We start from the raw sequence: 23,766 nt of genomic DNA on the forward strand, positions 1-23,766 counted from the left end.
CGCATTTCATATGTGTTGCATTTCTACAGTAATCTGTGTAAACACATTGTTAAAACAGAAACGGTTTACAATATTCGAGTAGCAAATGACAAAATGTAGGCATAAACTATATAATGTATGAAGTCTGAAGTCCAAATATCAAAGAAACACTTTCACAAAAGGTACAAAAAAAAGCCACCGCCAAAAAAACCCGTCTTAGTGTGAGACATTGACATAACTTAACTATCACTGCTTCCGTGGCGTAACAATATCAGTCGCTGACTGGGAATCAGAAGGTCATGAGTTTGATCCTGCACAACTCCCATTTGAGAAGTGTTCTTATTTTTACTATTTTAGAATAAAATGATACATTTGATTTCAGTCTGTAACAGCCGGTGTAATTTATGATATTTGTAAAGGTTAGCTTTATTTTTTTTTAAATTCACTTTTCATTGTCTCAGTCGCGTTCAGGATCCATCCCTACCGCCCCCCCACCTGACACTGCTGTTTTTACATAAAGACGCGCTATAGTTCTGCAGTGTATCACGATACATATGACCGCGTGTTTTTTTCCCCCAGTATTGCCAGTCCCCACGTGTTGCTGTATGCTGTTTCTTTTGTACTCCAGGACATGCAGAGGAAAGCATAGTAAAGAGCAGTAACTTCAGCGCTATATGCAATCATCAGACACTCCCCATCTGATGCTGTTTTCACATAAAGACGCGCTAAAGCTCTGCAGTGTACTTGTGACTGCATTGTCGTACCAATGCTTGCGAACTGAAGTGTCTGCATGCACTTTTCGTGGCATTATACGTGTATTTTTTGAGCATGCCCATGTAGCTCAAACACAGGAACATATGTTGATGTAAAAGTATAACAAAACAAGCGCACTTTTATTCAAGACTATAACCGAAGAAAAAAGAAAGCAAGTTACAGTAGGCGGTTGATATGACAGCTTGCGTGGTGGAATGCTAAGAACTGCTGATTTCCATTCTGTGCTATATAACTGTTAACATTTGAATCTGATGATTGCATATAGCGCTGTCTGATTTAGTGTGCGCAAGAACATGCAGGTGGCCAGTTGCTGAGTGCTACAACGCACATTTTAAAAAAAGAAAGAGACAAATATATGTGACGTTTTGAAGAAATCATTTTATGACGCGGATAGTACCAATCAGAAAACATCGTCGAAGTAATGCAATATTATTTGAAAACGAACAGCGTCAGGTTGGATATGAAGTTATACTGGCGCTGTTTGAGTCAGATCAGAAGCTGAATAAGCTGAAAAAGCTCCTGTTCTGACTCTAAGTAAAAAAGCATGAATTAATCAACAGAAATAACCGCGATTAACATTTTAAAGTTAACGATTTACAGTGCATACCAATTTATAAATTCAATGTCCGTTTGAGGAAAAAAAAAACACTTTCTTCAAAGCTGGGAATCGAACTCGCGTCTCTGTGGCACAGTAAGGCAGTGGTGCTCCAAGTCAGCAAACCGTCCTTATAACTTATTTTTTCAAGATCCATAACACACAGACAGACAGAGCACTGCGTAATACAGAGACAGACAGGCAGAGATATACAAATAAACAGGGAAGGCACATGTACTGAAAGAAAAAAAAAATCAACATGTGCGTTGTTTCTGCAGCACTGAATAAGCTCACCCGCTCTAACATCACCCCTCCCCCGATCTGACTCTCTAAGTAACAGCGCAAGTACAGACACAAATCAAGTGCATGTGTGTACTGTATAATATTAACAAAAAGAGCAGCTTACTACTGAAAACGGCAAATATAGGAGTGAGTGGGGATCGAACCAGGACTCTTGATTACACTTGGTTTGCGTCTGTACTTGAGCTGTTACTTAGAGAACCAGATCGGGGGAGGGGTGATGTTAGAGCGGGTGAGCTTATTCAGTGCTGCAGAAACAACACGCATGTTGATTTTTTTTTCTTTCAGTACATGTGCCTTCCCTGTTTGTTTGTATATCTCTGCCTGTCTGTCTCTGTATTACGCAGTGCTCTGTCTGTCTGTGTGTTATGGATCTTGAAAAAAATAAGTTATAAGGACAGTTGTTCATGTTAATTGCAGTCTCAATTGTTAAAAAAATATTTTAAAAGGAGCATCCCACATGAAAATATAACGATCTCATTAACTGACAGTGCATACCAATTTACAAATTTTATGTCCGTTTGAGGTTAAAAAGAAAAAAAAGAAGTAACACTTTATCCCCAGCGGGGAATTGAACTCATGTTTGTGAGGCAGAGAAAAGCTACTCGGTCTGAGAGGCAAATCTTAGCACGCTACGCCACAGAAGCTGTTATATGGTGTGTGAAGCTTTTGTGGAAGTGTTTATTTGATCTTAGGAACTCGGGCTTTACACATTCTATAGTTTATGCCTACATTTTGTAACATTTATTACTAAAATATGAAAAAGTTTCTGTTTTAGCAATGTGTTTACACAGATTACTGTAGAAACGGAACACGCATGAAATGCATGTATTCCAAATAGCGATCTATTATTTCTATTCTAAAACTCCAGCAGTTCAGTCACTCCCAGGTAATCAAACAAGGCATGAGCTGGGAAAACTTAGTGAACGTTCTGCGACGGTGGGGGATGGAATAGCCGGCTGCTCGCTGCTCCTCTTAATCGGCACATTTAGAAGACAAAAGAGAGGTGAGAACGGTTTTAACTCTTTTAGGGCTAATTTTTTTTTTGTTTCTTTTCTCCCAGGGCTGAATATTTTTCCAAAAACTAACATTTTTTAAAAAAGAACACAAAGCAATTGTTTAACATATCAAATCAACAAAAAATATTTACTTTTGACAAATGTTACTGTCTTGCATGTTGTATGAGCCTGAATTCTCTATGATTTCACATACATATCACATACATTTTACACAGCAAAGTCTGATCTCGCTCAAAGCAGCCAATTTCAGTCATTGCCACATTGCACTCCTTACAATATGTGTTGTTTTGATGCCTATTTTTCAATTGTCTGTTGCTGCATTTTCTAACATATATTGTTAGTGTGTACTGTAGAGAGACAAGTCACCCATTTGCCATCGTGCCATGCCACTGCCACCAAGTTTTCTGCCTGCATGAAAACCGTATTGTCACCTCTTTTCATCTTCTGAAACTTTATGAACTTTATGTATGGCATTATAGCCTGGCTCACCCCATGGGATTTGCTTCTGTTTATTACAGAAGTGAATAAAACTTTGCAGCAGCACGTACCTAAGCCACCAGGGGACAAAACACGTTTGGACCAATGCTCCCTGAAGTTATATCACCAGTTCTGTCCCATCTCTATTTGTAATGCCACAGCGCGCTTCATCTCGTCTTTCGTTGTGGGTTTCCACTTTGAAAAACGAGAATGCGATGCAAACGCAGCCCGCGATTCAAAAAAAATCTCTGCCTACCTGTTTGTCTCGTCTGACAGTAGCTGAAAAGCAGCATCAGGAGAGAGCAGCCTGAAGTACAGCAGCTGGTGATCTGTCGTGTCCAAAAGCAAGCCATGCCATCTTGTAAACTCCGGTAGCCAGATCGGCTCTCAACGGTTCAATGTATGTGTATTTATCCCATGCGAACCTTGCCGTAGATGCATCGGCTGCGCGAAGGCACTCAACTGGCAGCAGATCCGCTCGCGCGGCATCGGCTGGTGTCTGATCAGCTGATGCCTGCTTCTAACTCTCTTGCTCGATCTCCTGATCACTGCCAATAAAGTCCGATTCTGAAAAATCAAGAGTCCGACTCCGCGGTAATGCGCAAAACAACGTCTGCCAAGTGTTTTTCTTTTCTGCACTTGCTTCGCTGCCTTTTCACATGTCGGTGCCATCTTGCCTTTGTTTACATTTCGCAACTCACGCACACGCAATGTTTATTTGCCGAGTCAACGAGTCTAGCATTCCTCCAAGCACAGAGGGAATGCCTGTGACGTGACAGTGAGATTTGTCGCCATTAACAGCTGATTGTCGCCCTTTATCCCTGGATGTCGACTTTTGTCGACATTCGCCTTCAACCCCTCCTGTCGACAAAAGTCGACATCCGCCCTAAAAGAGTTAAGGTGGGCCGGATCTACGAGTTTTTTCGTAGACTCTGGTGATTCTAGTGTTAATTAGTAGCCAAACAATAATGAAACATCAAACAAGCCACCATATGACCAGGTCACCTTTGCCCATCACACAATATCTGAAAATAAATAAAGGTGAAGGTCTCAGTAAGGTTGATCTCTCAGGTCATCAAAACATTTTTTTGGTGTTCTTAGAAAAAACAGAAAAATCAACAGATTTGAAAATGTCTGCTGTGACAGAATGAGAGCAGCAACAAGCCATTGAATTAAATAACGGCTTAATTAACAGCAAGTATCAGCTTCTCATTAAGAGACTATTTGGAGTGAAACTGGTTGGAGTTTGAAATCCCAGTTTAGCTGGTTATCTGTTGGCTCATTTCACATCTCATTTCTGTTTGGCTGCCATTTAATAAAGAAACAAATCAATTCAGGGGACTGAATCCTTAAAAAAACAGGACAATTGAAATGAAGGGAAAATGAGTTAATTAGCAGTGAAAACTACTAACTGATTAGGAAAAGGGTTAGAATGAAAACCTGTAGCCACTGCAGCCCTCCAGGCCCAAAGTTCTACACCCCTGACTAGACCTTGAATTAATCAAAGCTGAAAATGGATGGATATTAAATAAATCTCTTACAAAGTGATAGGCTGTACACCTTTAAGAAACATGTTTATTTTCAGTCAAACCAGTACAATACAGCAGAGGTATTCTTCAGACATGGAATGAAAAAAATTTGTTTTTCTTGTGACTGCTCAGGTGGGGTACAGTCTGCTAATGAGGTCAAAACTGAGCCCATAAAAATTAACCTAGAATGGAGTTCAGCAGGCAGTGAATAAATATATTGCACTACATTGCCACCATTTTTGTGTGCATTTGCAGAAAATGCAAAAAGCACCTGCTGTCATTGACACACTTTTTATTTTAATTTTTTGGGAATAATCCATTTGGAATATTTCAAACAGAGCACGTAGTACTTCTTTTTGAAATTTCAAATTAAACAATAAAAGTGTTTGAAAAGCATTAGAGAGCTAAAACAGAGAAACATTCTGTGTGACTTCAATTACAGATTAGTTTGTCATTTCAAAATTACTCCAAGAGTGGTTATTTCAACTTCTATATTTTTCTTTCCTTATTTTCTTTTTTTATTCATTTGATTAGACTCTAGTGAAATGGAAAACCATGACTAAATATAAAATAAAATTTTAAATCCTCAAACTTTCAACACAACTAAGACTATGAATTCACCGGAATGTGGCATAAAAATATGTATGTAATAAGCAGTGATGAGCAAGCCCAACTAAATTTGCTTCACCAATTAGTGGAAATATTCAGGAATTTCACTGAACTCAACAAAATTGAATGAAGTCAATGGGGAAGTATGCACTGAACCTAGTTTTGAGTGTATTATAATGGTGCAATGGCCTTTTAAGTGGCCCTGATGATTAGGTAAACATCTACCAACTACGCTGGACTCATTATTATGGCCAAAAATTCGATCTGAGCTGTATAGCAGCAATGCTAACCACTGTGGCACCATGCCAACCGGACATAAAATTAATAGAAATAAATATCATAACAGATATGCAGTTTTCCCAATAAATTGGGCTATTTTTGAAAGTGTTATGTGGCAAAATATTGATTTAGTGGTGTACTGTTTGAATATTCAAAATAATACTGAAAATTTCAATTCTGTCCACATAGTTTTATGTTTTCCAAGATGTAGCTTTGTGATGTTCAACTTTTTTCTTTTCCATTTAATCTGGCATCTTACACATCATTTTCAGGGACAACTTAGTTTTGGTAGAACAGATTCTGTTGTTACCAATGAAATGGACAGGCATTCTATACAATGTAACGTAGCTGTAATTAAAGAGAATGCAATACTCTTTAAGTGTCAGTGTGGTTTTGGTAATTTACCGCAGAGGAACCATAGGTGACATCACTTGTGATTAATCAAACATATTACACCCAGTGCCTTTCTTTTACTTACAGTACATCTATGTTTCTTTGTATGCTTCCTGGGACTGTAAAACATATTGGCTTCTTATATTAAAATTTACACTGTCCCAGTTAATGTATTTCACAAATTAAAAATTTGAACGGTATGTAATTGTCATCTTTGTCACACGATTATTTCCTAGTGATGCACCACTTAGCACTGTATAGCTGAGTTATATACACGTATTTCAAGTGACAGAGTATAAACAGTCAGCATTTTTCATTTATGAAAGTGGTGTTCAATTTCACTTAGGATATGTTAATTTATAAACAAAAGAGGATTTTGTTAAAAAAAAATCCTTAATACAAACTGAGAGAGAGTGCCAAAGTCTGTTAAGTTAATGGAACTTCAAATAATGTTAAAAATAATGGCCTCTTATTAGGGAAAGCAAGAAGTTGTTAATTTCTGCATTTGTATTATCATCTCCAATGGACTGGTCAAAGTTACAACAGTGAAGTTCTTGTCTTCCTAGAAAAAAAATGGCAGTCATGACATTACATGCCATCTTATGTGTGATGCCCATTGTTACTTTCAATATGTCATAATACAGTGTCCCAAGTCTGCAACATCATAACAAAGTACTGTATAAGATATGCTAACTACGTAATGATTCACGACCAAAGAAGCAAACTGGCAAATGTACAAATAACTCTATATAAACAGCCACAGCCTTAGTTGTTTAGTAAAGATTTGGTTTTCTGTGGAAACCAGCAGTTAAAGGGTTAGAAGAGATGATTGTTTTTGTTAAAATTACATCAGTTTATCATGTAAGGTGAACCATGATTGTTTAATTTTAAGTTTAGTAGATATGGCCTGTTAAGTAGTAGGTAGCTGCCCATTGTTGGCTCCAGTGTAGGTAAATACTTTGTCTATTTTGTGTGTGTGTGTGTGTGTGTGTGTGTATATATATATATATATATATATATATATATATATATATATATATATATATATATATATTATCTCTTAATACATAATTCGCCTGCCTCCTCACTCACTCACTCATGTCCGTCCGAAGCCGAATGCGCAGTCGCCTTCTGCACAGCTGCCTGAAAAACTTTACGAGACCGACATCCAACCCCAACATTGCGGCAGGCGGCGGATTTATGGCTGCAAAAATTTAAAGAGAAAGGCGACTTCGATTAAAGCTCTAGATGCCTGAAAGGTGATTTCGACTATAGCTCGAGGCCTAATTACACATTCTGATTCAATTACGCATTCATTCAATACACCTATATCAGGTTTGTGGTGCTTATACTTATTACTATTCCATATTGTACTGGAACATTCATCATTCAATATTATACTATAGGCCTGGAAAATTCATTAACTAACAGTACAAGCCTGTACAGTAATGAGTAAAGCAGACTGCAATCATTACAAAACAACTTCTTCATTACTAATCATTTGTTCTTCATACACTGCTGACACAAACTCGTGCCCATTTCATCTTACGTTGTCGAAACGGGCTCTTTGCCTAGTATATAATATGTACAGTGCATCCAGAAAGTATTCACAGCGCATCACTTTTTCCACATTTTGTTATGTTACAGCCTTATTCCAAAATGGATTAAATTCATTTTTTTCCTCAGAATTCTACACACAACACCCAATAATGACAATGTGAAAAAAAGTTTACTTGAGATTTTTGCAAATTTATTAAAAATAAAAAAATTGAGAAAGCACATGTACATAAGTATTCACAGCCTTTGCCGTGAAGCTCAAAATTTAGCTCAGGTGCATCCTGTTTCCCTTGATCATCCTTGAGATGTTTCTGCAGCTTAATTGGAGTCCACCTGTGGTAAATTCAGTTGATTGGACATGATTTGGAAAGGCACACACCTGTCTATATAAGGTCCCACAGTTGACAGTTCATGTCAGAGCACAAACCAAGCATGAAGTCAAAGGAATTGTCTGTAGACCTTCCGAGACAGGATTGTCTCGTGGCACAAATCTGGGGAAGGTTACAGAAAAATTTCTGCTGCTTTGAAGGTCCCAGTGAGCACAGTGGCCTCCATCATCTGTAAGTGGAAGAAGTTTGAAACCACCAGGACTCTTCCTAGAGCTGGCCGGCCATCTAAACTGAGCGATCGGGGGAGAAGGGCCTTAGTCAGGGAGGTGACCAAGAACCCGATGGTCACTCTGTCAGAGCTCCAGAGGTCCTCTGTGGAGAGAAGAGAACCTTCCAGAAGGACAACCATCTCTGCAGCAATCCACCAATCAGGCCTGTATGGTAGAGTGGCCAGACGAAGCCATTCCTTAGTAAAAGGCACATGGCAGCCCGCCTGGAGTTTGCCAAAAGGCACCTGAAGGACTCTCAGACCATGAGAAAGAAAATTCTCTGGTCTGATGAGACAAAGATTGAACTCTTTGGTGTGAATGCCAGGCGTCACATTTGGAGGAAACCTGGCACCATCCCTACAGTGAAGCATGGTGGTGGCAGCATCATGCTGTGGGGATGTTTTTCAGCGGCAGGAACTGGGAGACTAGTCAGGATAAAGGGAAAGATGACTGCAGCAATGTACAGAGACATCCTGGATTAAAACCTGCTGCAGAGCGCTCTTGACCTCAGACTGGGGCGACGGTTCATCTTTCAGCAGGACAACGACCCTAAGCACACAGCCAAGATATCAAAGGAGTGGCTTCAGGACAACTCTGTGAATGTCCTTGAGTTGCCCAGCCAGAGCCCAGACTTGAATCCGATTGAACATCTCTGGAGAGATCTTAAAATGGCTGTGCACCGACGCTTCCCATCCAACCTGATTGAGCTTGAGAGGTGCTGCAAAGAGGAATGGGCGAAACTGGCCAAGGATAGGTGTGCCAAGCTTGTGGCATCATATTCAAAAAGACTTGAGGCTGTAATTGCTGCCAAAGGTGCATCGACAAAGTATTGAGCAAAGGCTGTGAATACTTATGTACATGTGATTTCTCAGTTTTTTAATAAATTTGCAAAAACCTCAAGTAAACTTTTTTCATGTTGTCATTATGGGGTGTTGTGTGTAGAATTCTGAGGAAAAAAAATGAATTTAATCCATTTTCGAATAAGGCTGTAACTTAACAAAATGTGGAAAAAGTGATGCGCTGTGAATACTTTCTGGATGCACTGTGTGTGTGTGTGTATATGTATATATATATATATATATATATATATATATATATATATATATATATATATATAATATAAAAATGTGTATGTGTGTGTTATAATTATAACAATATATATTTATATGTTATAATTAAATATTATAACATATATAATTATATGTAAAATATATATCAATAAATATGTATGTATTGTTTATAAAACAGCTCAACCTATTCACACAGTTCAAAATAGGTGTACCTGATTGTGTTGTGTAAGCAACACCTAAGTTTATGAAATGTTTTGTGGTGTTGTGTGAAAGAGATCAGTTGTGCCTTTGCAATATTGCCTAGTGAAGAAAACCCTTGCTGGAGAAGTTTGACTCCACAGGCGAATGTAAAGAAGGGGAGAAGAGGCCTCCAGGCAGTTTAGGTGAAGCAAGTAAGGATATCAGTATGAAAGTTACTGCTGTGGACAAGCGGTCTACAGAGAGTGTATGTCCAGGTAAGAGTGAAGATTAGAGCTTAACTGTTCACCAACATTTCTGGTGTTACTTGTGTTGTAGGGGATCTGTGGAAACAGAGATGGAGGAAGTGAACATTGCATCAAAAAAATGAAACATCATATTGCTATTGCTACTGCAGTAAAAATGATCACAAATGGAAAATGAAGAAGGAGATAGCCTTGTAGTTTGCTTCTTTGTTTAAACCATCAGATCAGAGTCCAAAGGGGGTTTAGCAGTCACAGTATTGAGTGCTTTTTAGAAAACAGGTAAAATATGTGTCTGTCTTGAGGTTAAAATTATTATCAAAGTCTTTTCATACCTTATGTTTGCAGTTTGCAGAGGGAAAATGTGTTCGCTGAAAAATTTTTTAGTTTAAAAAAGAATTAAGAGAAAAATGCTAAAAGTTAAATTCATTACACTGCAAAAGTGCTGGAAAAGAACAGATCTGGTCTTGTGCCATTGTAGAAATGAAGACTAACATTTCTGTGATCAAACAACTCTTGCAGCCCTTTTCACTGCTGTTCCCATGTAAATACTGGAACAGAACAGGTTGTTTTTGGTAACTGTTACCCTGTTGAACATACTCTTTTAATCAGTAATGCACGGCATTATTTCTGACTCTTGTGGGAATTGTGAGGTGGGGACAGTGGCATTGATATGTAGGACTTTTTCTATATTTATTTAGCCGTTGATATACTAAAACATGAGCATTTTAAAGCAGAATGTTGCTTGAAGACAAATGGTTTCTTTTTTGTAAAATATAAAATCAAACACTGTTTATTTATTACTAAAATCAAATACTATTTTATACTCCTAAGGAAGCACAGTTTTGATCCTAAGTGCATAGTCTATATATTTCAAAGCAAATCAATTGCCTTGTGAGTAGTGAACGAATAATTATCACAGCATAATTCTGTTAACTATTGTAGCTTGCATGTCCATTGCCACCCTATATTATTCCTATTTCTATAATATGTTCCTGTATTATTCCTATATGACTCCTCAGATGCCTACTTGTGTGCTTGTTTGTTTTTTTGTTTTCCTGTGCCTATAATTTATTCATTGATAAGTTTGGTTGAAACTGGATCAGAGTCACAAATATTACGTGAGAAGAAAGGACCACAAGTAGGATGTTATGTTTTTATTTTACAGTTAGTGACTAAGTAGTTTATAAGTGGCCATTTATTACCAATGAGTTTGAGAACTACAGTTAAAGCTATGTCACATTAGACGTTGTTTCTAAGAATTTTCAGTGATAGCCTTCATTTATATGTTGGCCATTTGGAGGCAATGACTGAGACCAAATAGTCTGTGACAGGCTAGGATAAAATCAAATAGGGTTTCTCTGTGGTGAGAGGGGTGGTCTGTGAGTATGCAAGAGTTTAAAACCAATGAGCGTTCAACCAAAAGTATAATGCATAGAATGTAGCGGCGAGGAATAAGGGACAAGCATGTTTTGAACCTCCAAATAGAAGAGAAGCTTGTCTGTCTGATGTCCCATGTTTTATGTACTAAAAGAGAGTAGAAAAAAGAACAAAAGGGCAGAGACTGTTATTAACCCTTTGTACAGCGCCAGTTTTGTCAGGCAGCATGCAGTCTGTAAACCTCACAAAAAGCTTGCCTGTCTAATTATTTTGTATTTTACATAACAGAATGATTAAAAAATAAAGGGCAGAGAATGTGGCTGAACTTGCTGCAGCTGTTACCCCTTAGTACAGTGCCGGCTCTGTCAGGCAGCCACACTAGTGGCTGTCAGAATAAGGAACAAGCACAACTGTGCTGGAAGGTCAGCAGTCAGTCAGTAAATGTGACATTGGCTGAGATATTTAATTGGATAAAATGACATGGTGCAGTGACTTAATCAGTAATTGCGACTGGGAATTCTGACATACCCCACAACAAAAAGTCGCATAATGTGACATCGGCTTTAGTTAATTAGATCCAGATGTGCCGGTGGCCATGATTCCCAAGTGTTTTTTGATGTTTATAACATCAAAATTATTTGAGTTTTTTTACAAACAGGACATACATCAGACTACAAACACTTACAGTCTCTGGGCACTGCACCAGTGTTGAAGTATGAAAAGAGCTGATGCGTCACTGTTAAATATTTGTATATGATATGTGTCCACCTTATTCTAGGTTAGATAGTTTATAACACTTGATATTTAATTGCAGAACTTTTTTTTTTTTTTTTAAAAAGGCTCAGTAATCTGTATATAACTTTGTACAAAGCAAGGTGGTATTCCAGTTTCTTAGCTGGTATCTGATGTCACCAGTGACTAATGCAAACATACTGATGGAATGCATTAGCCTCATTATTTCCACTGTAGAACAAATTATTAATTTTTTTTTTTTTTTTTACTACTGTCAACCTGTTCAGACACAGGAACAAATGGGAAGCATCAAAATTACGTTAGAGTTCAATCTAGACAAGGAGCTAATTTAAAGTTTCAGACTTTTCTGCAAACAAAGAGAAACACAGAAATTGATTTTACACATTATAAAAATTTTAGTCTACAAGCGTTAAAGTAGAGATACACTGGCACTATGGGATTTTCTTTTCATAGAGTTATTGTTAATGTGGACACATTTCTTCTTCAGCACTCCAAAGTAAAAATCTCTGGTGTATTAGAACAGTGTAGTTAAGGGGGGCTTCTAAATCAGATACTGTATATAACTTTGATATCAGGATTGCCACTAGGGGGTTAGTTTGAGGCATCAGTCAGCAGTTATGGGAAATTCTCTCCATTCACCACACCTCATCATCCATTTCGGGACAAACGTCAAAGTCATGGGTGGCACAGTTCTAATGTGAGAATTGAGTATGAGTTAAATATAGTTACACTATCAGAATACAGGTTACTGCAGTAGGTTGCTTAAGTATTTACTTCCAAATCTTCTTTGTAGGATAATTAGTTTATATATGCTCAGTTTCATCTTTGAAATTGCACTCTTCAGTGTCAACTGAACCCCATTTTCACCAAAACTCTTTGGTTCTATAATGTCTAATAGTTTAACGTGTATGTGCCAACAAGCACATTTTTCTCTTTAAATGTGATACTCCCTGACACACATTGTATAATGTTGTGTGGACTTTTAAAATATTGACTTTTACTATTTAAAAAATAAAAAAATCGTGAGTGGTCTCCCCTAGACTTTCTTGTGTACTCAGAAATGGGGATGGATATTTGAGAAGTAAATCCAAGACAATGATTATATTTTTATATTATGTGTATTAAAGAACCATCAACAACAAACGAAATCAAATTAGCATTCAGCTGCATGAATAAAAGGTAAAGTATCACTTCTGGTTAGTGGAAATACCTCAGAAGTTGATAGAAATCTATGTTTTATGCCTTTGTATACGAGAAAGTCAGGGAGGTCTAAAGCCTCGAGATTCATCAGAAGTTGATAGAAATCTATGTTTTATGCCTTTGTATATGAGAAAGTCAGGGAGGTCTAAAGCCTCGAGATTCATCAAAATCTTGACATCAAATTTTTGGATGATTACAATACTTTCCCTATACCTCATATACGAGAAAGTAAAAAGTGAAAGATACAAACATTCTATCTTAGATATTTCAGTAAAAATCCTAATAGGCAACTCTGTTAACACATGTACAGATACTGTATGTGCCTGTCTTCTGGATTGCATATTATTATATGGGAGCTATCCACATAATTTGCTCCCTGAGCTGTGTTTTTCCTCGTCACAATATTAACTGTATTCTGATATTACTTAAATGCAGGGAATGCTCAAGTGTCTTTGTGAGCTGTGCATTGTTCCAATTAATTTGTGCTGCCAAGTGTTTTTTACTCCAGTTTCAATAGCTAATGATTTGAATGATCGCTTTACTTTCATTAACAAAGTAATTTTGAGATTAAAACGAATAGACAGATGTTTGTAACATAGTTATGAGTATATATCATACATTTGTGAAAGAGCTTATCCATCTACTATTTTAAAAAGGTATTTTGATAAAGATACAATATAATCTTCTGAAATTAAGTATCCACTAAAGGCAATACAAATATCAATAAACCAAATAGCATTAGAAATATTGTTGTATGATTATATTTTAAAATCCATCCATCCATTTTCCAACCCGCTGAATCCAAACACAGGGTCACGGGGGTCTGCTGGAGCCAATCCCAGCCAACACAGGGCACAAGGCAGGAACCAATCCCGGGCAGGGTGCCAACCCACCGCAGCACACATACAAACACACCCATACACCAAGCACACACTAGGGCCAATTTAGAATCGCCAATCCACCTAACCAGCATGTCTTTGGACTGTGGGAGGAAACCGGAGCGCCCGGAGGAAACCCACGCAGACACAGGGAGAACATGCAAACTCCATGCAGGGAGGACCCGGGAAGCGAACCCAAGTCCCCAGGTCTCCTAACTGCGAGGCACTGTGCCGCCCATATTTTAAAATGCTCACAGAATTCTAGGCAGAACCATTTGGGCTAAATTAGATAGATTGTTATAAAGATATATTTTAATCTCTTGTTTTCACAGATAGTTTTGCTTAAACTTAATTTACTTAATTTTGTATTACATTAAAATCATGAAATAGCCTCAAGAAACTGAAAGATTGTGAAAAATGTGAATTCTTAATTTTTTTTATTTTTATTGTATGGCATATTGTGTAATTTTGTAAATGTGGCATTTGCAAATTTGTATAGTACTATAAATATGCCAATTGGGAAAGTTTTTTATATATGAAAAAAATTATAGTGGGTATGAAAGTGTCATTTTTAATTTAAGGATGCTTCCAGCAAATGGGCGGATGTTTTCTTTTAGTTTGGGTGAATTATAGCAAAGCTTGCTTGGGTTTTTCTTAAAACACCAATATTTTGCATCATGGCTCATTGTGTTTCTTTCACTATTTTCAGGTCAGTGGCAATAAGCACATAATGAATGACCATCTGCGCATTGGTAACCACCAGCAGATCCATGTTCAGCAACTTTTTGAAGACAACAGTAACAGCAAGAGAACGGTTTTAACGACTCAGCCTAATGGAATCACGCCAGTAGGTAAATCCAGCTTGCCGTCTGTCCAGGAAAGGCAATTGGAAATTGCCCAGATGCGCCAAGGAAGTTCCAGTTCTCTTAAGTCTTCAGATGGGACAGGGAAGTCAAAAGCTTCTCCAATGTCACCAGAGCAGGCTATGAAGCAATATATGCCTAAACTAACTGCATTTGAGCACCATGAAGTCTTCAACTACCCTGAAATCTATTTTACGGGTCCAAATGCAAAGAAACGCCAAGGTGTGATTGGGGGTTCCAACAATGGTGGGTATGATGACGACCAGGGCTCCTATATCCACGTACCCCATGACCATATTGCTTATCGCTATGAGGTGCTGAAAGTCATTGGCAAGGGTAGCTTTGGCCAAGTGGTTAAGGCCTATGACCACAAGATGCATCAGCATGTGGCCCTAAAGATGGTTCGCAATGAAAAGAGGTTTCACCGGCAAGCAGCAGAAGAGATCCGCATCTTGGAGCACCTGCGCAAGCAAGACAAGGATAACACCATGAATGTCATCCATATGCTGGAGAGCTTCACATTCCGCAACCATATCTGCATGACATTTGAGCTACTGAGTATGAATCTTTACGAGCTGATTAAAAAGAACAAGTTTCAGGGCTTCAGTCTGCCTCTGGTCCGTAAATTTGCCCACTCAATCCTACAGTGCTTGGATGCTTTGCACAAAAACCGAATTATCCACTGTGACCTTAAACCAGAAAATATTTTGCTAAAGCAGCAAGGTAGAAGTGGAATTAAGGTTATTGATTTTGGCTCAAGCTGCTATGAACACCAGCGGGTCTACACCTATATTCAGTCAAGGTTTTATCGTGCACCAGAAGTCATTCTTGGCTCAAGATATGGTATGCCTATTGATATGTGGAGTTTGGGCTGCATCTTAGCAGAGTTGTTGACGGGTTACCCTCTCTTACCAGGAGAAGATGAAGGGGACCAATTGGCATGCATGATTGAGCTCTTAGGCATGCCATCACAAAAACTGTTGGATTCATCAAAAAGAGCCAAAAATTTTGTAAGCTCCAAGGGATATCCTCGGTATTGCACTGTCACAACCTTGCCTGACAATTCCGTGGTTCTTAACGGTGGGCGTTCTCGTAGGGGGAAACTAAGAGGACCTCCAGGGAGCAAGGAATGGGTGACAGCTCTAAAGGGCTGTGACGACCCACTTTTCCTTGACTTCCTAAAACAGTGTTTGGAGTGGGATCCATCCCTGCGTATGACCCCAAGTCAGGCCTTACGACATCCTTGGCTTCGAAGACGCTTGCCAAAACCACCAACTGGGGAGAAAACCTCCTCTAAACGGATCACAGAAAGCTCTGGTGCTATTACGTCAATTTCCAAATTACCTCCAACTTCAGGCTCTGCATCAAAATTAAGAACTAACTTGGCACAGATGACTGATGCCAATGGGAATATTCAACAGAGGACCGTGTTGCCAAAATTAGTCAGCTAAATGTTTAAAAAGTTGAAATTAAAAATCAGTTGATGAGGAGTCAATGAAGACGTCACACTGAAAGAAAATTAAGAGGGAATACATTTAATAATGAATCACTGAGCCTTATTTAATTGGAAGTTAACATTTTGGACTTATTTGTTTAATTATTCACTATAAGATACATTTTTAGCACTTTTTTCTTTTATGAAAAAATTTTCAAATACATATTTATTAAAATAAGCTGGGGACAGTCCTGTAAATCTAGCTTGAGACTGAGGTTGTTGACAGCCATTCGGTCTGTGTTAAAATGAAGCAAAAAGCTGGCATCAGTATATTTTCAATACCTTTTTTTTTATTTTTTAAATATCCCCTCATTAAAATTTAGTGGCTGGCCGCTAGAATATTTTAGGATTTGAAAACTTTATTTATACTCCTGACACTTCTCTCTTTAGATTCTCTGCCTTAGTAGTGTATTCTGTTTGTTAGCAGTAAACAGTATAGGGATATAGAGGACACAATTCAGATCTGCCATGTGCAACAAAGATCAGACAAGGTTGTCTTTGAGCAAGTATGTGCGATTGTGTATTTGCCTTTAGTAAAATTCTGCATTATGCATATGTTGTTTCTCCCTAATAGTTGCTTGTACATGTTTCATACTGTGAACTTGTTGGCCTATTTACAAAACTAGGGCTTTATATTAAATAAAATATATTGTATTACAATAGGAGCTTCTCTGCAGTTATGTTTTAGTAGTCATTGTACGTATAAATGTATGTGTGTGTGTATGTGTAATATATATATATAAATATATATATAATATTGCCACAAAGAGCCATAGCAAGGTTTGGGGCAGACACCCGTGTATATGGTTTCCTGGCTGCAAATCGAGATTATTGATAGCACTGCTGTGCACAAAACCGAGTCCAAAACAGAGCTGAGGGAATAGGGAAAAGGTGGAGGCTTTTAATGGGGAAGACAGGAAGTGAGGTCAAAGGGGTCAGGCTCAAGAAGGTCTTCAGCCATAGGTTCGATCCCAGATAGATAGATAGACACACACACATACATACCTTTATAACCATATAGATAAACATACTTTTATACCTGCCTGCATTCTTTCATATGTACATTTTCATACCATTTTAATCCAACCGTAAAATTACTCGTTTCCCAACTTTTTATTTTTTGCTGTTCGCTCCTTCATTTCTGGTTAAAAATGTTGTTTTTGAATGGGTTAAAAATTAAGGAAACCAAAGTTCCATAGTTTGTAGTTTTAGGTGTTTCCATGTTTAATCGTGTATAGCATGGTATTAAGTGGAAGACTGTAATTACTGATTATAAATTCAATTACAAATGTAATTGAACAAGAAAAGATAACAAAAATAAATAAACCCTGATGCATTTTTATAATATTGATCTTTTGAAATTGCAGTGTTATAATTTCTTCAAGTCACATGCACTGGTCTTTCTCGTGTCCATTCGTTTCTTATAAAATGTAGAAAAATTACATTGCAGATGTGCAGTATATTATTAAAAATATTCCATTGCGTGCCCCACTGTAGTTTACCGAATTCCTGTTGTTAAAATGTTTAGGCAGAATATCTTGACATGAAAATCAAAAAAGGTTGTTCCATACAATCTCCCATTGATGAACAGGTCAGGTCTTACTTAATTACCAGAACACAAACAAGCAAGATGAGAAAATCACCATTGAGTCAAGAAAATTAGATTTTGGAGTACATGTTCTGCAGATCACCCTCTGGTAGTCAAAGTAAAACAGTAAAACTCAAGTCTGTCCTCTAGACCTGCTATAGGTTTTAACAGTAATTAAATTACGTAGAATAAAATCTTCCTTAGTGTTGTCTTTTTTTTTTTTTGCCAGTATAGCGCTTGGTTTTCTTTTTTTTTTGCCTTTGTTTTAATTCAACATGTCATTTATTAAAGGAAATTAATCAAAGAAAAGACCATTTGGGGATGGTGGGTAATGTGATAGTTGACATGCAATAACATGCCTCTGTCAGTTCAGATGAGGATACTGATTATTAATACATGTTGTGACCTCAGAAGACAATCATGAATAATGGATTATTTCATAGTGTAGTGTTCAAATAAGGTTTTAGTCTCCAGGTTTATTTGTGCTTAGACAGATAAATATGAAAGCTTAAATTCTTTGTGCATGTTCATACATATATTTCTGTATGTTACAAGGGCATATCACAGGGATGTTAACACACCAGTATTGATGGATTTCATTGAGATAGTCTAGTCTAGAGCCTTGAGTATACTGATTGCTTGCAGAGATTATCAGCACCCGTTAGAAGTTAAGGAACACCAAAGGTCTACCACAGTCAAAAGATTATAAATGCATTTATGATACATAAACTTTGTTGTGGGAGTTAAGTAAATATTTGGTTAGAAATATTAATATCTACATTTATTTAAATGGAAATGGTTAATACTGAATAATAATATGGTATACTCATTGAGAGGTAAATTTACGAGTTACTGTATGGGTGGGTTTTCCATTGGCAAAGTAAATTTTATATTGCACTCGGTTTTATCTGTATGTGCTTTTTTGGATCTATCAATATGTCTGTCTGTCTATCTATCTATCTGTAAATTATGTATGTCTTGAGAGATGCATAGTGATTAAAAATAATCTTTGCAGATACTCTGCGAGAAACCTCTTTGATATGGTCTTGATTATAAAGAAAATACTGCAAAGACCATGAGGTAATCATGCAAAAAATATATATAGTCATAAATGTGTTTACTTCAAAGAAATGTCAGGTGCCTCATATTCTTAACATTCCTCTTTAAAGAAAAAATACAATTATGAAATTAAAATTACAGGGAACTTTCAGCAGCAATATGCAAAGGAGCAGCATAAGATACGATTTTGTGTTGCATATCAGGCAACTTCAAAAATTAAAAAAAAATAATAAAAAATACCACAAGCCATATAGGATCCAGGTTGTGTTTTCACACAGTTACAGGTTTTTAAAATGATAATACTTTTATATAACCATATGTTTTCATGTTGCACCTTTTTGGAAAATGCTTAGGAAAACAAATAAAGATCCGAAGAAAAGTTAGAACTCTATATTAATAACTGACAGCCCTAATCTAATGGCAGTTCGGCAGGTGAAGAATATTTTCAGTGTTACCTGTTCATTTGTGACCTTCTTGTGTTTTGCTAGGTTTTTGTGGTGCTGGTGGTACGCACACATATACTTGCTCATAGAGTACTTTTCTTATTTGTAGAGATGAGGCCTAAGCACTTAGCTGTACACCATGGCATTGCTTGGTCTTTGTTGTTGATATTGCTATAGCAATCATTTGGATGTAGTTCTGACAAAGCTACTGGGAGACAGCAGCTCTTGTGATCTCTCTGAGGTTGTAGTTAGTGGGAGGTGACTTTGTAAGAGAGGATGGCTGGAAGGTTTGTTTTTAAGTAGTGCTATAGAAACCTCCAGGCCTACTGGTGTGTTTTATAAATGGTGAAATTACGATTACAATGGTACAAAGGATTTTGCCTAGGTTTACAATCAGAGAAAGATAGACACAAACTTGGCAAGGTTAGAGAAGCTTGAAGACGTATGTTTATTTAAAAAGGTGGAAAAATCAGGGCTTTTATTAAGAGAATGTAAATCGTTGCAGAGTTGGGAGGGGCTTGTAACAAGTCTACTAAAGAGTGACAGAGTGACAGTTTGGGTGCATAAGGAAAGGTTTTGGTTTAAAAAAAAAAAAAAAAAGGACTACTTGCCAGCATGCTTCTACTTATCATCCAAATTTAACATGCTTCAAAATAAAAACGACTCATTTTGTAGCCCCATTTTTATTTGGGGGTGAATTCTGAGGCCATAACAATTTTTATCCTGTTTTGCTGACTTACATTATCCTCGTTATTGTTCTTTGTGCAGATTGAATAGTATATGAAAACCTAAGCAAAATACTCACTTTAGCTAAAGAACCATGTTTCATCTATGTGTTAACTTATGTAAGTTAGAAAATACTGAAATTAAATGCACTGATATTTGCTGTCCCTTAGAATACATTAATGTAAGGTCCTAAAATGCTTGTTTATTCTGGGCTATTGTTAAAAACAATGCATTGAATACAGTGCTACCTTCGTGACTAGTTTAGTCACATTCTAACTAGCTAAATTTGATTGTCTTTTAAATAATAGATATTACTGCAGTACTTTTCTGGTACCATGTGGCCATTGTTTGGTGTCTTGTATTTTTTTAAAACACTACTGGAAACAATTCAGGCTTGATTGTGCCTAGTCAACCACAGAACTTGAGTCTTGCATTTCATGTTGCTATTGCACAAGACTGACTTAGTCAGCTTTCTGGAATCCCATCAATTATTAAAAAGGGAAGGAAATTCGCATGACACTCTGCTCTGCCACCAGTGCTAAGAACAAGGGCTCTGACTGAAAAGTAGGCAATTTTGTGGAGTAGCGAGGGCCTCTAGCTATTTTCCTTGTTGCTAGGAGTGTGTAAACCAAACAGGGCTTACCTTGCAGTCCACAAGGATATCCATCTGTAACAGGAGACAGTCCTGTTGCACAAACAAATGAGCTGAGGAATGACTAGAGAAATTTTTCACTTTAACCATATAGAATTGTGCCCTTAGTGTTAAAACAATGTGCCTTTTGTTATCAATGCCATGTTTTGTTTGTTTACTTGGTGTCAAGCCCTGGTGTTTATTATTGAATTACAAGCATTTTTAAATGCAGTTTTAGTGTCACCTTTTTTTTAAATTATAAGCACCCCTATTACTGCTTGTGTTTTTTTTTCTTAAACACTTTTTGAAAGCAGAATTTTTGCAGGGGTGTCTTTTTTAATTATAGGCATCAGGTGGCCTTCTCATAAGCTTTTTTTTAATGTCTTATCCTGTTTAAAATATTTGGCTGATGCTAAGTAATGTAAAAAAAAATGCAGCAGCGCAAATAAATAATATAAAAGAAGTTACCTCACATTTTGTTGTGTAATTAATGTATTAGACAGGGGCATAAAGCAAATCAACCCCAGGGCATTTGGTATATACCAAAGTGCATTCCTTTTTGTTTCTGGCAATTACGTACAATGCCAGGATATTTGTAATAGTGCATTTGGGTAAACTTAACATCTGGTTAACTACTTTTAACGTAATGAATGGGAGCCTTTTTCAAGTGACAGGGGTGAGGGTGGGTGTTTTCTCACTTATAAAGTGAACTGTTACAAAAACACAATAATTAATTAATGTAGCATAATACTGGGATCTAATGTTTTGACATGGATGGATGTATTTGAGATTTTTCTTCTACCATATGTTTACAGTTGGTATTGCCCTCTGTTACACAGTGGTATGATAAATTTTGTAAAAAAAATAATAAAATAAATAAAAATTTAAACAAATTCAAGACTTATTGTTTTTGGAAAATTGTACCTTTTGCTTTTAATTGTGAAGTCCTAAATTGGAGATGGCAATTCTCCTCTTATAACTGAGCAACAAATTAGATGTGTTTTTATAATGCTGCAGTGTGTAGTGCACCGATGTGAAAATTACCATGGAATGAATGTGGATGTGTAAATATGTAAGTATTATTTTTTTTTGTTTTTGTTTTTTTTTTTTTTTTTTTTTTTGAAGGGGCGAGAGTTAAATTGCTGCTGTTTCCACTTGACATTGACTATGTTTTAGTGGACTTTAAATATAGTGGCCAGTTCTATGATACTGTATTTATTGTACAGATGATGATAGAAGTATGGACATTTTTTAGTGTTTATATGTTAAATTTTATTGTTGTGGCCAGAAAAAAGCAATTTAAAAATAAAATCAAAAATAAATAAGACTCTCTGTGTATATTTCTATATATAGAACATAAGAAATTAAGAAATTTGACGAACGAGAGGAGACCATTCAGTCTATCAAGCCTGATTGTTTAGCTAATAGCTAAACTGTCATCCAGGATCTTCTTAAAGGTTATCAAGGTTTCTGCTTCAACTACATGTTTTGCTAGTTTGTTACAGAGTCCCACAACTCTGCATTAAAAATGTGCTTCCTGGCTTCAGCTTTAAATGCACTTCCCCATAATTTCCATCAGTATCCTTGAGTATGTGATTCCCCCTTAAGCTGAAGGATATGGCTCATCCCATATATAACTTGTAACCTGTATTGCGTTTCAGTTCAACTTAAAATCTCATCTAAAATAGGAACATCATTCACCTCAAATCTACCGAATCCTTTCTCTTGTTGCCCTGCATTTGCGCTGTACAGTAGACTTGCATCTTGTTCTCTTTGAAGACCGTCACTTAAACTGTGACCCTCTGATCATGCAGGTAAGATATTGGTTGGAATTTATATTATGTGTAAATATTCAGAGGGTTGGGAATCTGTGGTTATTTGTAGAAAATAATGCTTTGGTATCTTTATTAAACTGATTTGTTGCGCTTTTTTGAAATGAAGAACAGGTTTTTTTATTTTTCTTTGAATGCTAACCTGTAATTCTAGGATCTTTCACTGCTTTTTCCCCTCAAAGGTGGCCTTCTGCAGTAAGTAGATTTTGCATTTGAAGAAAAATATAGATTTCTTTGTTTAAAAGAGAAAGTTAGTAATGATTTTGAGAGTTCTACTTTAATATAGAATGATAACTAAAAGATTTTCTAGTTAATTCTGTCTGTATTTGTGTGTGGTACATTCATGTAAATTTTAATATTAAGTAGAAAAACGTAAGCAATTCAGAATAAAGGGAAACTGTTGTATAAGGCATGAACCAAAAAGATGGAAATAAAAATCACATAGAAAAATTAAACTGCATGCAGAAATTGCTAAAAATGTGCCATGTACAGTGCAATGAGTATAATATAGCATTGACCTGATGTTAAGTGATTGCGCACTAAGTGTTCTTGACACACATGACTTCCAGACAAAAAAAAGTTTGAAGCTGCTGCTCAGAATCCTGACAATTTGGTGCTGCCTGCCAGTCTGTAGATTTGTAAACACTTTTTGCTTTGGGTGATTGGTGTTTTTATAATATGGCAAAGGCTTCATTAAAGTTGTATCTAGAACAGATCTCTACAGATGATGTTAACATTGCTCTCAGGTTTTCCTCAGTATTGATAATAACTTTCTGCCCAGGCCTTCTGTGATGAGTGGCTTTGTTAACATATTGCAGGGTGATGCTACTAGTCTGGATGTTTTCTGTGTAGCGACAGTAAAAATTTAAAAGTATTATAATTCTCCTCCTGCATTTTCTCAAATGCTTTAGTGTAGGTAAGCTTTTTGTACACTGCAGTATTTAAGATTCAGAATATATGTACTTGTATATAGAGCAGTGCCTCAGGTTTCCCCTGGCTGGTGACTTTATTTTGTGGATTGGCTATTATATACTGCAGTGTAATAAACTGATGTACCATCCTGAATATCAATGTGCAGATTTCAAAAAAACTGATGCATTGTTACATACAAGAGGAAATTTAATCATTTTTGATAATAGAAATTAATAAAGACCATTTAAGTTTAAATTTGCAAAAAGGACATGTATTTGTAATGTTCTTTGTTGAAATCGGTAATAAGCAATTGGGGTTTCCAAGAATTCCATGACATGATGATATCATGACACTTTGGCCACACTACTGCAGTACATGGTAAGCACT

The 23,766-nt window shown here is 36.8% G+C and overlaps 1 protein-coding gene across 3 annotated transcripts in view; it reads left to right on the plus strand.

Moving 5' to 3' along the window:
- dyrk2 (dual-specificity tyrosine-(Y)-phosphorylation regulated kinase 2) overlaps positions 1-21,962 on the plus strand; it is a 34,166-nt gene extending 12,204 nt beyond the window's left edge. For all 3 annotated transcript variants that reach the window (XM_028807226.2, XM_028807252.2, XM_028807235.2), the window contains exon 3: positions 14,540-21,962. In XM_028807226.2, coding sequence (XP_028663059.2) covers positions 14,561-16,144 — 1,584 coding nt within the window. In that variant the 5' untranslated portion in view covers positions 14,540-14,560 and the 3' untranslated portion in view covers positions 16,145-21,962. The remainder of the gene's footprint in view (positions 1-14,539) is intronic.
- The last annotated feature ends 1,804 nt before the right edge of the window (positions 21,963-23,766 follow it).

Source organism: Erpetoichthys calabaricus, chromosome 1, assembly GCF_900747795.2.
Source record: "Erpetoichthys calabaricus chromosome 1, fErpCal1.3, whole genome shotgun sequence".
In the NCBI taxonomy this organism is placed as follows: Eukaryota; Metazoa; Chordata; class Cladistia; order Polypteriformes; family Polypteridae; genus Erpetoichthys; species Erpetoichthys calabaricus.